The 15,554-nt window shown below is 38.1% G+C and overlaps 1 protein-coding gene across 1 annotated transcript in view; it reads left to right on the top strand.

The window, feature by feature from the left end:
- Window positions 1-328: 328 nt before the first annotated feature.
- Window positions 329-15,554, top strand: part of LOC136677110 (low-density lipoprotein receptor-related protein 3-like) — a 28,585-nt gene continuing 13,359 nt past the window's right edge. Inside the window, exons 1-2 of the mRNA XM_066654526.1 lie at window positions 329-448; window positions 10,962-11,100. Of these exons, the coding sequence (XP_066510623.1) occupies window positions 373-448; window positions 10,962-11,100 (215 nt within the window). The 5' untranslated portion in view covers window positions 329-372. The remainder of the gene's footprint in view (window positions 449-10,961; window positions 11,101-15,554) is intronic.

The raw sequence follows: 15,554 nt of genomic DNA, 5'->3' as shown, positions 1-15,554 counted from the left end.
TCACTGGATCTTCAGGAAACCCGAGGGCTAATTGCTTATTATCTCCATCAGCTACAGACACAGCAGCACTACAGAGACCAAGGTGATCAGGTCCCCATTGTAAAAATGAGACGTGCTGAAGTTTTGGACAAGCAGAAGATGGAATAAAGAGTTAAATGAGGAGATAAAATGTTAAAATGCCCCCCTCTGGTGCAGTTCCATGGTGTGCCCTCGTCCTGAAAACCCCGAACAGGATCTTTCTGTCCTTTTCTAGTCGTATATACACAGGAGATCGCCGCGAAGGCAGTTCTCCAGAGAGGATCGACACACAGTCGTTGGAGCAATGATCTGGAAAGTGGAGACAGTGGAGAAGGAATCACCTGAGCTCTCTGGATGATGGCAAAGGTCGTGGCGGCAAAGCTTTTCTTCTTTAGCTGCGTTTGTCTGCGGTGGGCTTTGGTTTGCTTGGGTAAGTAGATCACTATCAATCAAACCTAGAGCTTCTCAGAGGGATGAACATCTCGCAGCAAAGTTCTCACAGCAGACCCACTGCGAGTAAGGGTTTACTGAGAATAAACATCCCAGTCAGTGAGCCAACGAGGCAGACCTCTGTATCTGTCAACAAAAGAAGGTGAGGAGGAGGCAGGTGATGAAGCTGGGCTCTGGAGATGCCATGGCTCTGGAGATTGGCTACTGTCTTTTGTCTTTTGTTTACAGCTGACTGGCTGGGAATCCTATTTAAATCTGTGTGTTTCCTTACATTGCTTCATGGTTTTATATGGATAACTCAATTTCCCTGATATCAGACGGAACTAGCCCAGGGTTTTGTGGTTTGGTGGATCTCACAGGGATTAAAAATTACACCAAAAATAACCAGTTGTGTCAGTCCCACCCTGAGGAGTGGCACCTATTGGAGCCTGGGTTTCTCTTTAAAAATGTAGGCATTTAGTAATTCATAATAAAGCTAAAGTTGTTTATAATTAAACTGTTTTAGTGTCTCATAATAAAATAAAATTAAAATTGAATTACTAAATGGCTCTTTTATTCAAATGGTAGAAACAGGTTCCACAGGCACCTGATTCATGTACTAAAATGCTTCTGTGGGGTTACATATGCTGGGTTACATATTTTCAGACTTGAGCTGATTTTTTGTTAAAAATGTCTTGTAATATTACATGGAATTTTGATGTCCATTATATTTCTTTGAGACTGGAAGTGTAAGTATGTCTCTGTCATGTTTCCAGAGAAAATTACAGGCCAAACTCTGTCTCCAAATGTGTTTATGCTTTTTAAACACTTCCAAAATCTTAAAACAATGGTCAGTCAGCTATTTACTTGCTCTGAGTGGAAGGACTTCAAGCAATAAAAACATTTTTAGGATCTCGTCTTAGAGATTAACACTAAAGAGACTGAGGGAAAATGTTTTATATTTTTCTAATTGAAAGCATGCCATTCCAGTTCAGGGTCGTGGTGGGTCTGGAGCCTATCCGGGATCACTGGGCACAAGGTGGGAACACACCCTGGAGTGGGTGCCGGTCCTTTGCAGGGCAACACTCTCACAACACTTTCCCAGCCCCTAAAAGACTACACGCAGATGCTTAGTTTTGCCCTCTGGCAGTGCTTTCCACCTTTTTATAAAGGTAAATGCATAAAACAGTTTAGAAATATTAGATTCTCAGCTGTACTAACATGCATAAAATGAGTTTGAACGTGTCCTAACCCTAGCATGTAAAGTAGTTTAGCAAACACGTTTGCATTTTTGCAAAACTTCTTATCCATACTGCCAGGATAAAGGGTAATCATGTTGTTCACGAGTATAAATGTACCTTTAAATGTAAAACAATGGATTTAAATTCCTGTGGTGCTCGCTAAATCTACATTGTAATCTCTACTCTAGAAAGTGGTGTATATTGGTAAGCTTTATTTATAAGCAATTGCGAAGAACAAAAGTTCTGGAGATGAAATGTAGAATATGGTGCAGTTATGTTCCCTAACCAAAAGTACAGAATATCTGGGTACCTCCAGAGTGACAACAGTTTTTCTGAGAGTGCAGAGTTACTTAAACTTGTATTCATATTACAGAGAGAGGGTAATACAGTATTGGGAGTCTTGCCCAAGGGCTTTTTATGTTCCTGCTCAAACTGGGAATCCAACTCTCATCTGCCATGTGGAGAGCAGTTGTGTTGTCCCCTACACTATACTATACCACCGACAATTTCAAATGCTCTTGTTTAATTTTGTTATTTATTAAGTATTTTTATTATGGTTATAATTATCATACACACATTCTTGCAAGTAATTGTTGAAATTATTCTGTGGTTATCAGATATATCAAAGTAAGAATGCTGATTCAGGATCAGTTTATTAATCTAGAATGTATTGTGACACATTGGAGGAACCTGATCCCAGTTCAGGTTTTCCTTCCCTGGCCAAGCTGCCATATGAGCTGTTGAGGTCAGAAGAAACACCCAAACAAACACACTTACAGACAAAACAGTGGTACAGGGACTGTCGCAGCAAGGCTGATCCATGTTCTCTTGGGGTTAAATCACACGCCACACTCAGACACACACACTCTCACTCAGAGTTAGAGAGAAAAATCTGACTTCTGTTGTTACAAACCATCGGGCAGGATTTAATACAGACACACATCAATAAAATGCTTCTAAATGATTCTTGGTTTGGACGCTAGGACAAACATAGAACAGCTGCATTGTGTGAAGATTATTGTAACTTTAAAAAGGTACTTGAAACATGTTTATCCCAATAAAAATGTAAAAAGCCTTTTTTGGCAGCATTATTTTACAGTGTATGTGAACAAGGGAGCCAAAGAACGTAGGGGAAAGTGAGACTTGTTCTCAAGACACCTGAGAAGCTGCCTCTTCTTTTTCTAGTCTAAACAGACACACAGACACAAAAGGTCTTTTCATACACATATAAACATCCCTCCATCCTTACCTGAAGAGGGTAGAAACTGTGTTGAGACTTGCAGATTCAAACACATAGGCAAGCGGACAAAAGCAGGGGGGCAGGATGTTTTCATTTCAACAGGCTGGCATTTGTAAATGTGAAAAAATCCATAGCAATTATTATTAAAGCATTTAGCATTTATTTGTGTGTGTGTGTGTATATATATATATATATATATCCCTTAACTATTCTATTTCTATTTATTCTATTCTATTCTATCTATTCTATTCTAATTATTTAAAACATAACACTGTATACGTTGATATTCAAAAGTTGGGATCCCCTGGCTGAAAGACCTGTTTAACTTGTCCTCCACAGGGAGCCAGTGCAAACACCTCTTTTCCTACAGTTTTAATGAGCAGTTCCTATTTATATGCGGAGTTAACCATATTGAGGAAAAAACCTTTGACAACTCTGTTTGACTGTCTGTGTGTTCTCCCCGTGTCGGAGTGTGTTTATTCCGGGTGTTCCGCTGTCCTCCCATGGTCCAGAAACACACATTGGTAGGTGGGTTGGCTATTCAAGTGTCCATAGGTCTGGTGTCTGCAGCTATTTAAGTAGACAGAATTCTACAGGTCTTCTGTCCTGATGACGCAGATTATTGAGACGCTCTAGTTAGAGAGCGATTGTGTCATGACTTGTTCCCACCCACCACACTTTTTAAAAATTTTTTTGCTTTGGGAGAAGAGTTGTTCTGGCATTGCATCATGGGATTGCTCTGTAAAGCACTTTGAATTGCCATTTTGTATGAAAGGTGCTCTATAAATAGACCTGCCTCACCATGGGATTGCCTTCTTGGCTGAGGAAGGGTTTGGTGCTGCCTTAAAATTCGGCCCGATTACGATATCTTAGCCGGCAGCATCTAATGGAATCTAAGAATCTAAGAATTGGGACAGCCTACGTACACTATGACGTAAAATTCTCACTAGTTACACAGCTCACTAGGTTTGAATGTGTGAGTGAATCTGTGAGTGTGTGTTGCCCTGCTGAGGACTGGTGCCCCTCCAGGTGTGTTCCCTTATTGTGCCCATGGATTCTGGGTAGGTTAAGGACCCTGAACTGGATAAGCGGTTACAGAAAATGAATGAATGAATTAGATTTTATTGCTTTACAATTCTGCAAATATAACTGTGCATTGTAAACTGTTCCCTGTAGAGAATGAACTTATTTTCACATGGGATCATTTATTTTGTCCAAGGGCATTTACATTTTCTTCTTTCTATGAAGACTCTCTATGAAGTAAATATAAAACAACAAATGTTATTAGTCTGTCATGCTAAAATGCTTCTTGCTGTTTACCAGTGTTTATCAGAACGTTTCCACTCACATGTCTATTAGCTGAGATGCTAATACTTGTAAAATGCATCTATACATAGTCATTGTTTTAGTCAAATGCTAAGACAAAGAATATTGTGTAAAGGACTTTAACTTGGGTGCTTCATATGAAAAGATTTTCTTATTTATTCACCCTTTCATACACAGTGATGTAATGATACCTTTATATTTGTTGCAATTGACACATTTAGGTACAAAAAAACACTGTTATAAATGTATAAATGTAAAACATATAGCTATTGATCATTTGTCAATTAGCTGATAATTTGAGTTTGTAGGCCAAACAATAAAATGAAAATAACTAGATTATATTAAGCCTTGTGCAAACCTTTCCACTATGGCTCATCACTTAGCTATAATTAAATTAATTACAAATAAAATGACCTCAGAAGTGTATGATTAATAAATAACTGAGGCAAAAAAAACCTGCCAGTCCTTTAAATAAGTTGTAGTGATAAATTCATGTGATTATTCAGTGTTAATACAGAAGGGTCGTTTTTCCACCAAGTGGCAAGTGTGCGTTATGTGTAAGGGTAGATGTGTTTTGCCTGGAGACACAATATTCGCCCCTGGAGAGAGCAGAGCAATAAATCTATAGGATGTTTTAGCTTTAACTAAATGCCTGCCCCTCCTGGCACACATGGGGCCTGACTCTGCTAACTCAGCGCTGTGCTGCACTTTTTGTGTGAAAAGAAAGGGAAATTAAGACACAGACACAGCTTTAACCCCAATTACACTCAGCAGCCTTCTCATTATTGGGCTAGTAAACAGTACAGTCCTTCATGGTCAGTTTTACTGATTTCTATATAATACACATTAGAATAAAACCTCATATCTATATCTACTAACCTTTACACTGTGAAATTTCATGTTACAGTACTTTTGCTTTCTCTGAAAAGCTGTCAGTTTGGACTGTGACTTAATCCATTTCTGATAAAACACACATTCACACGTGATGTTAAGTTGTTAGTGCAGTGCTTTAGTTAAGCGGCCTTCCGTGCTAGTCCTAAGTAAACTGCTTTAATTGGGAATTAACTCACTTTAAAGATTTTTATTAGTTAGGTTTCATCAAGAAAATAACATTATCACATTCATATTTATGTAATTTTTGCACCAAAGTGCAAAAAATTATTTGTCGTCTACCATGAGACGGCATCTGTGCTAGTACCAATGTTAGTGTTAAAAATAACTGATTCAAAGATAAAGAGAAATAAACAACATTATTAATACCATTTTGTGTCTAGTTTGCAATATACCCCTTTATTCATGTCATAGCCAAATAATCAATGCCACATTGTATGCTACTTTAAGATAAAAGTTAAAGTCATATGCAGTAACCTGTATTATATTCTGCACCCCATGAAAACACCCCCAACCCACTACTGTTAGGATTGGGATACTTGATGATGTATGGCATGTCCAAATTTAATACTGAAAATAAATGTGTCGTGCCTGATTTTGTGGCTTCTTCCACAGTCTTGTACTTGTGTGGTGCTTGATTGTTTATTGATACCACTCCAGTGTCTCAATTTGGTTATTGATGACGCTCAGTTGCCCATATGGCCGAGAAAACACTCACCTTGCTGGACGTGGTGGGTGACACCAGCTGGCAGATTGGCTCCAGTCAAACTGAGAATAATTAAGTGTTTATTCACAAATGGATGAGTCCATCTCTCTGTCTTCTTCTCACTTGAACACTTTCTAAACCATTCTTTCTCATACTCTCCTCTCACTCACTTACTGAAACACTCCAAATTTTCCTCTCTCTTATTCTCTTCATTGCTCACTGAAAACGCTATCTCTTCTGTCGCTCGCTTACTATGACTCTAAACATCTGTTATTCTCTCTCTCTCTCTCTCTCTCTCTCTCTCTCTCTCTCTGTCTTTTTCTTCTCCCTTGCCCCTATACACACTCTCTCTATCTTTCTCATTTCTTCACACTCTAGTATGCCAGCTAATGCAAGGCAAGGGCCAAGTCACGCCTTCCTCTGATTCACTGCCTGTACCACATCTTTTCAGATACAAGTGTTCTGTTACGCCAAACAAACACACACTTGCACAAGTGATGCTGCCCTAAAAAATAGATTGATGTTTTTCTGTTGACTCCTGTGCCATATACATGTAAATACCAGATAATGCAGCAGACTTCCGCTGCCCTGAACACAACGAATGCAATTCAGTTCATTGACCAAAAATTGTACATAGTTTTACACAGACATTTTTAGTCTAATCTTAATGTTTCTACTTCAAACAGCACAAAAGCAGGACTTCAATACCACTTGCATCAGCAGTGAAGTAATAACACAAAAGTAAATAACAATAAATATTCCCTTTAGATACATAAATTAAGTGAAGTGAACCTAAAATTAATTTATTCCAAGCAATTCTGGAGCATTTCTATTGATCCATTCATCATGAAATTTTCACACAATATTGACTATGGCAATGCTGAAATGATGCTGAAAACAAAAAATTAACAAAATGGAGATAAATGCTATTTAATTGTACAGTGACATGTTACACGAAATTAAGTTTTTACTGCTTAAGTTTTGCAACTTAAGCCGATACGTAGCTGTTTTATAAATATATTTGAGCTTGACATCCTCTTGAAAAGGCTTACTTTCTCATGAAGGCATGAAGGTTTACTCTTTCAGCTGCCTTAGGTGTTCAAATATGCTTTCTGAATGGAACATCTTATTATATGTAATAGATACTGTGTTGGTGTGTGTGTGTGTGTGTTCTGTAGAGAGAGATGAATAGTTTGATGTTCATATAAAGCTGAATAGTGGCAGACAGTCTCACAGTGTGAAGATTTTTATCTTAATTACATTCATGATCAAGGGGATTTATTAAAGTTCATTAAGGTGGCTATCAGGAAAGAGACGTCTAATGATTTTCTGTGAAATACTAATCCTCTTTCATTGTCCTGTACTTGCTGCACAAACTGCTTCTAGTCTACTAGGAGGGTTTTATACCAGATGCTGGAACATTGCTGGGAGGATTTGATTGCATACCAACATGAGAATTAGTGAGGTCAGGAAATGATGTTGGGTGATTTATTTTGGAGCACAAATATCACTACAACTCTATCCAAAGGTTTAGGAATGGAGCTTCATCATGTCTAAGAATGCATTTCCTCTACTCCACAGGCCAAAGCTGAGAGCTATAAACCCTTTTAGCTGATGCTTGGCATCAGACATAGTGAGATAAAATCCATGCATGGCTGCTACAGAGCATTCCATTCTGTTGGGAATGTAGTGTGTTAATGAGAAAGTAAAAGCAGGAGTGCAGTGCTTTAGTGAGCAGGGTGAGGTGTAAGAGTTCAGTGTTTAATTCATTTGCGAAATAAAGTAGCTAAAGTCATCAATGTTCTTGTGTCTGAATGCAATCAAATCCTCACTACAATAAGCAACTAGTGTAAATCCTTCACAAAGGAATATGGGCTTGTACTTCCACAAGTGGGGACCAAAGCCCTATCAATATATTTGACTTCAAAAGACATGTTGGATTTATTGCAGCTCGACTTACACTTTTAAGTTTGTGATCTGTAGTTTATAATCAAAAACATCTGTCCCAGAATTCTCATTCTCTCTCTCTTTCTCTCTCTCTCACACACACACACACACTCACTCACACACACACACACACACACAGACACAGACACTGTCAACTGCAGCAGGGTAGTATTGGCCTCTTTCCCCTGAGAGTGTTTGGGCAGTGTTAAATACAGTAGGGTTGGACCTGGAGCAGTGTTTTATGTTTCTCTCTGATATTCGTTCCTGCCCACATTTCTCCCTCATCTCTTCCCTCAGCTAAGACATCTTACACACACTCACACACATGCTCCTTTATGGATATTGTGTCAGCGGGTTCCCATAACCTTTCCCTGAATAACTAGAGAGAGTGGATCAAATTCCAGCACTATCACACCTCTGTCCTGCGGTCAGGAATGTACACAGTGTCTCCATTTCAATGTGTGTGTGTGTGTGTGTGTGTGTGTGTGTGTGTGTGTGTGTGTGTGTGCGTGTGCGCACTCTTGTGTTTGTACTCATATGCACCTGGTATGTGAGATATTAATTTTGAGAAGAGGGTTTTTTAAAATTAATTTATTAAATGCACTGTAAAAACCCAGAGGACTCGTGTAGGTTCACTAGTTGTTTTTGATAGTAAATAAAATCATTATATTTGCATTGGGGTCTGATTATGCCAGGCTTTTTAAAGGAATATATTCTACCTCTGTTCCATAAGTTAACACAGTTGTCTGAGGTCTTATTGAAACCTCTGTGACATGCGTTGGTTCGAATAAAACCAGGTGTTTCAGTTTCATTGTCCAACCCCTGTGTATAAATGTGAGTCCTGTACTGTTATTGGAGAGACTCAGACAAGGAGGTGGGACAAACCAAATGTGTTTGCTATCTATGTGAGACTCAAGACAAAATCGCAATTACTAGTTTTAGTTCTAGTCTTAGAGAGACCACAAAAACTGTGAAGCTGTGTTGTTTTATTTCCCCAGTTTGTGGATTGGTAGGTGCTCCAGATCCGCAAAGTAATTTGCTAATGCACTCAGAAAGTGATTTTTTTTTTATCCCAAGGAACAAAACAGCCTCATTTTCACTTTTTTTAAACAGCCATGTTCAGAATGGCCAGTGCCTTTAAATGTGAGTGTACCAGCTTTAAGTTCAATGCCTGAGCCCAGGACTGAGGAGCAGGGAGTAGTTCTTTCTCTCTCCTGTGTTCTCTTTTTCATCATAGTTAATTGATACATTTATTTTACCATGCTCATTTATTTGTTTTTAGCTCAGTTTAACCACTGTGTAGTTGTGCTCTACAGGGGTTAGACAATGAAACAAAAACCTGTCATTTAATGTGGGAGGTTTCATGGCTAAACTGGAGCAGCCTGGTGGCCAATCTTCATTAATTGCACATTGCACCAGTAAGACCACGTGCATCCAATGGTTCAAACATTGTATCCTGAAGGCGGTGCCGTGTATCAGGACGACAATGCACCAATACACAGCAAGACAGGTGAAAGATTGGTTTGATGTACATGAAAGTGAAGTTGAACATCTCCCATGGCCTGCACAGTCACCAGATCTAAATATTATTGAGCCACTTTGGGGTGTTTTGGAGGAACGAGTCAGGAAACGTGTTCCTCCATCAGCATCACTTATTGACCTGGCCACTATCCTGCAAGAAGAATGCTTAAAATCCCTCTGACCACTATGCAGGACTTGTTTATGTCATTCCCAAGACAAATTGACGCTGTATTGGCCGCAAAAGGAGGCCCTACATCATACTAATAAATGATTGTGGTCTAAAACCAGGTGTTTCAGTTTCATTGTCCAACCCCTGTGTATAAATATGAGTCCTGTACTGTTATTGGAGAGACTCAGACAAGGAGGTGGGACAAACCAAATGTGACAAAATTGTAATTACTAATTTTAGTTCTAGTCTTAGACAGACCACAAAAACTGTGAAGCTGTGTTGTTTTATTTCCCCAGTTTGTGGATTGGTAGCTGCTTCAGATCCGCAAAGTAATTTGCTAATGCACTCAGAAAGTGATTTTTTTAACAATGTCCACTTTAAAGTAGAATTCTCCTTAAAATGCACAGAGCTCAAAAGTGTTGAAGTACATTTATGAACTTATGAAGCAGTCCCTTCTATATTTAGCAAATGCAGATTGACTTGCAGTTGTACTGAGGGTGATTAGTCTCCATGCTAACCAAAACATTCTACTAGTGTATGTAGGCCTTGCCTTCTGTTACAGTTTTGTTGAATATAGCCTTGTAAACTTGGACACAGCATTTCTCCCTTGGGGAAGACCCAATGGACTTTTGATTATTATATTACCGTTTTGTTGCCAAGTATATAAAAAAAAAAATAATAACTAAGCATGTTGGCTTTTATTGCAACAAGAATACAAGAAATAGTCTATCCTGACCAGCTTACTCATTGTCAAAACAATGAAAAATATTTCATTAATTTAATTCATTTATTGTCTGTAACCGCCTATCCAGTTCAAGGCCACGGTGGGTTTGGAGCCTAGCACTTGCCGCAAGGAGGGAATACACCCTGTAGGGGGCACTAGTCCTTTACAGGGCAACACACATTCACTCACACACTCACACCTGTGGACAATTTTGAGTCGCCGATCCTCCTACCAATGTGTGTTTTTGGACTGTGGGAGGAAACCCACTTGGACAATAGGAGAACACACCAAACTCCTTACAGACAGTCACCCGAGCTGTGTGACATTCAACTGGAGCGGTGTGACTGCGACACTACCTGCTACGCCACCGTGCTGCCCTTCATTAATTTCAAAAACTGAATATTACAAGTATATTTAAGTTTAAATGTAATAGTTTCAAGCATTCAGTAGAAACAAATACAAAAATAAACCAACTCACATAATGAATGTTACAAACAATACGATATGGCAACGCCCTAGTTTTGGTATCCTATTCTTTAACAAATGTCTTCAGAACATTAGAACGTGAAATTAGACGTAAAATTAGAACGTAGTTTTGGTGGTAAGTCTAAAATATTTCCCTGAGTCTTTTGGTAAGTTTCAAAAAATATAAATCCCATCAGATGTATATGGAGAATAAACTGTTTATAAATTTAATTAAACTCTCTCTCTTTCTCTCTCTCTCTCGCTCTCTCTCTCTGTGTGGTCAGCTGCTTGTAGTGGTAAGGTGGAACTACACACTGAGAGAAGGGGAGTCATTTACAGCCCGTCCTGGCCACTCAACTACCCTGCTGGGGTCAACTGCTCATGGAACATCCAGGGAAATCGTGGTGAGGTCATCACTATCAGGTAACGCACACATACACACAGTTCACACTGTGTCACACTTTGCATAATACTCAGTCATGAACTCATTCATTAATTAGTTCCACGGTCTTTAGTTTACTTCAGATTGTAATGAAATGGCATTGTTTTATGATGATGAACTGCACTCACTTTAGCCCTACAGGAGATGTGTCATGCCGTGTTATTTGCAAGTGGCGATCTGAGCCTAATAAGATCAGACGAGATAACATTTTATTGATCCAGAAGGAAATTTGAGCATTGCAAAAGCAAGACATATTGCACTTCAGCAGGCATAAATCAGTCAAGAATAGAAGGGATGTTTACATTATATATACGAGAAACATAGATGTTAGGTAATAGGTAATGCTCTGATAAATAGATCAGGTACTTTACACTGTTGGTGAGTACCTAGAGCAGCCACGATCACAGTATGAAGTCTTAAACACAGTGTGTAATTGTCATTACAGTGATTTTAATAGTAATAATAATATGTTTAATATACAGTATATAGCGCCTTTCTCAAACTCAAGGACACTTTCCAGAGAGAGAATGGGGAGGAAAAATAAATAAATAAAAAATAATATAGCATAGAGTATATCTATTTACTATAAACATGGAGCTGTGTATTGTAACTCAACACAGTCCAAACAGCAGGAATTAAGCAGTGTCGCTGCAGTAAAAAGACTCATTGAAAAGTCACTGGGAAATAAAGATCTCACAATGCTCAATATCTTAGCTAACACTATAATAGGAAAATTAGGCTAATGGGCATCCTAAAGGAATAATATTCCTCTGATTTTTACTTTTTTCACTTACATACAATTGTATGAATATCTTTGGGGGCCCTTGGTCAGTATATATTTTTTGAATGTATTAAATCAAAATATGTACACATCCTCTACAGAGAACAATTTTCTGCATTTTTAATGAATAATATATGTATATTGAATGGTGAAATTTTGCACTAAAATTACCAGTAAAACTATTCCCTAAAGGGGATGTGAGCAGAAAATTTGTGAAAGCAAGCTGCTAAAATATCTGCATCTTATTAATTTTTCAGAATATTTCAAATCCTCTCCACATAAATAGTACAATTCTCTGTAATGCTAGTTACATTAACATTGCTAGTTAACATTTTCTAAATATGGAAACATTAGCATCAAGATATGTTCATAAATACTGGCTATTTGCATTTTTGCAAATGCTACTTGCTTGTAGTGCTCTAAAACATGACAGAAGTGACGAGAGGTAACCTGACTCACGATCAAAATTAGTGACTTTTTCTATGTAAATTAAATTTTTTTTTTTTATTTGCACCTGTAATGTTCTAAGCATGGCAAAACTGCAGCTTTCTTGTAAAATCACCCAGAACTGAGGGAGAGCTGGAGAATGACATACCGACAGATAAACTGTCAGATGGAAAAGCAGAATCACTGGGATATTTTTGACGTCCGTAAGCAGTGTAGCAGAGCTTTGGGGAGAATATTGAAATACCCTGAATTGTAATGAGTTCTTCAACATAGTCCTGTCATCTGCCAGAATATTGTCTTTGATGCCTCTTACATTTCTAGCCTCTAGCTTCTGTTTCTCACGGTACATTTTTATATGAGAGAAATATATATATTTATATATAAATATATATATATATACACCCAGTACTGTGCAAAAGTTTTGGCAAGTTTTTAATCTGAGCAGGAAGTGTTTAACAACAAATAACACCCAATATTAGAATATATATATAAAGAAACTTTGATATGTTGTTTAATTTGTTGAATATGTGTTAATTTTAAGTTGAAGGAAATTTAAATAAACCAGTTGTAGGAAATTTAAAGTTTTCATAGCTAGAGTCCCCAGTGTGTGAGTGTAAGCTCAGGGGAGGTTTCACCCACATTATCCTGAGATCCTCTGAGAGCCCAAGCACTGGCCATAGAATCCAAACATTGATATTAGGAGTTTAAAAGGGGAAAGTACACTCTTAATATAAAGTGCTAAAAAGGGGCCATGCCATAGAAGAACAAAAAAGCCTCTTTCTGGAACAAAAATGGTTCTTATATGACATCGCTCACAGTTTGTAGAAAGAAAGAATAATGGTGTTCCATGTTTCATTAGCCACAGAGCCTGTGTTTACTAATTAAGAAAATATTGACTAAATTGTGCAAGTTGGCCAGTGGTGTTCAAACATTAATATACCACTATATGAGACTGTAGAAGAAAATATACATTCACTGTCTACAATGTCTTTTTCTGCAGCCCTTGAAAGGTCACTGGCCAAAGATGGCATAGAAACCTGGTGTTTGTAGCTTCTTTCATTTTTATTAATGGCAAGCGTTAACAGCAATTTATCATGTTATGATTTTCTGCAGAGTAATAAATTGCTTTGGAAATCTTGCTAATTACTTCATACAGAAATATACTTAATTTAATAATCAAACAACTGAACTGCCTCTCACACAATTAAATACACATGCAAACATAATCATAGGCAATCAGAGAGAGAGAGAGGGAGAGGGAGGGAGAGAGAGAGAGGGAGAGAGAGCTTCAGTTCTGTGATGAATTGACAGAACAAAATGTCTCTGATGCTTTGTCACCCGTAAGATTTAGAGAAAAATTCAAGTATATTTAAGAGGCAAAAAATCTGGTCCCTCAAGTAATTGTCGCACAGAATTTTGCAATAAATTTCTTTATATTATGCATTATATTATATATCTGCAGCAAAAATAAATAAATAAATAAATAAATAAATAAATAAATTTACCATGCCAATACATCTAAATCTACAGAAGATGGTTTTATTAATAAATATACTGTCTGTTTTATTGCTGTGATGAAGTATTGATGAATATTAACAAAACACCAACAATTAACTTGTTTGAGAGTGGTTTGAGTGCTGAGCCCTGAGTAATCCATTACATAGGTTCTATTCTGCTTGTTATATTTCAGTGAAACACTGCAATGATTTTAAACTGTAATATTAAGGTGAAGGTACTACAATTTTTATTAAGTAAGCATTGAGAAGTGTAAGTGTAGTATAATTACATCCTGCTGTTACATCCAAGTTCTTGGTTGGGCAAGGTTTCCAGGTCCAAAAGTGGCAGTCCGTGTCCTGAACTTGCGGTTTCTGAGAATGTGGAATTTATTGGCTGTTAAAAGCACTTTTACTGTCTGCTGCTACTGAATTTCAATTTTATTTGACTGTGTCTGTGTTTCACTTATATGTTTGATAGGATTACAGTTAGGCCCAGGCTTTACTGCATTGCAGACACATTTATCATCTCTCTTTGTCTCTCTCTCTCTCACTCTCACTCTCTCACTCTCACACATATACATGCACACACTCCCCCAATCTCTGGTCTAGTCCATTCAAGAGCACTGCATAGAAAATCACAGTGTTGTGGCTGAAGAATGTTTCCCATGTCTGTTTAGCACACGCAGAGTCTTTGTAGCATCTTACAAATAATTTCCTTCCTATTCAGTCACAGCCAGTTCCCACTGTAGCTATTTCCTCCTCTATCTCCTGGCTGTGCCGGTCTCCAGTGCATTTGAAGTAGTGCTTGTCACACTTCAGTTTTATGGATCTAAATATTCTGTAACTATTAGCTAAACAATGAAATAAAGGCTGATATGATGACTTAGATGTGATGTCGGTTCTCAACTGTCATTTTTTCATAATTTATACTTTCCCTATTTGGACCATTTATATAAAACTGCATAACATGCTAAATGACATAAAACCAGGTAACATTAAATTAAACATAAAATTAACTCGGGTGGTGCAGCAGGTAGTGTCGCAGTCACACAGCTCCTGGAGGTTGTGGGTTCGATTCCCGCTCTGGGTGATTGTCTGTGAGGAGTTGGTGTGTTCTCCCCGTGTCTGCGTGGGTTTCCTCCAGGGGCTCCAGTTTCCTTCCACAGTCCAAAAACACACGTTGGTAGGTGGATTGGCGACTCCAAAGTGTCTGTAGGTGTGAGTGAATGTGTGTCTGTGTTGCCCTGTGAAGGACTGGCGCCCCCTCCAGGGTGTATTCCCGCCTTGCGTCCAATGATTCCAGGTAGGCTCTGGACCCACCGCGACCCTGAACTGGATAAGTGCTTACAGATAATGAATGAATGAATGAATAAAATTAACTCTAATGTGCTGAGCTTTGCAACAAGTACAAACTTCAATCTTATTTAACTTAATAAAAGCAACAGAGCAAACATAAAGCTTTATGCAGTATTTCCAGCCAACCAGTGGCTGGTGGCTGGTTGTAGTTGAAAATAGCATCACAGTCAGTATGACAGTCTTACATAAGATTCAAAGAGAAGTTACCAATGTTTTATCAGGGGGGGTTCAGCCCATACATCCACTGAAACGTTGCATATTTTATCAGCCTATGCATTAACTTTTCATCCACACACACTGCAGGGCTGTCATACAGTTAAATACCATTTAAACATCTTGATGATGATCCAATATA

Source organism: Hoplias malabaricus, chromosome X2 (assembly GCF_029633855.1).
Source record: "Hoplias malabaricus isolate fHopMal1 chromosome X2, fHopMal1.hap1, whole genome shotgun sequence".
NCBI classification, from domain to species: domain Eukaryota; kingdom Metazoa; phylum Chordata; class Actinopteri; order Characiformes; family Erythrinidae; genus Hoplias; species Hoplias malabaricus.
Note: the sequence above shows the minus strand (reverse complement) of the source record. Positions and strands in the feature narration are given on the sequence as shown.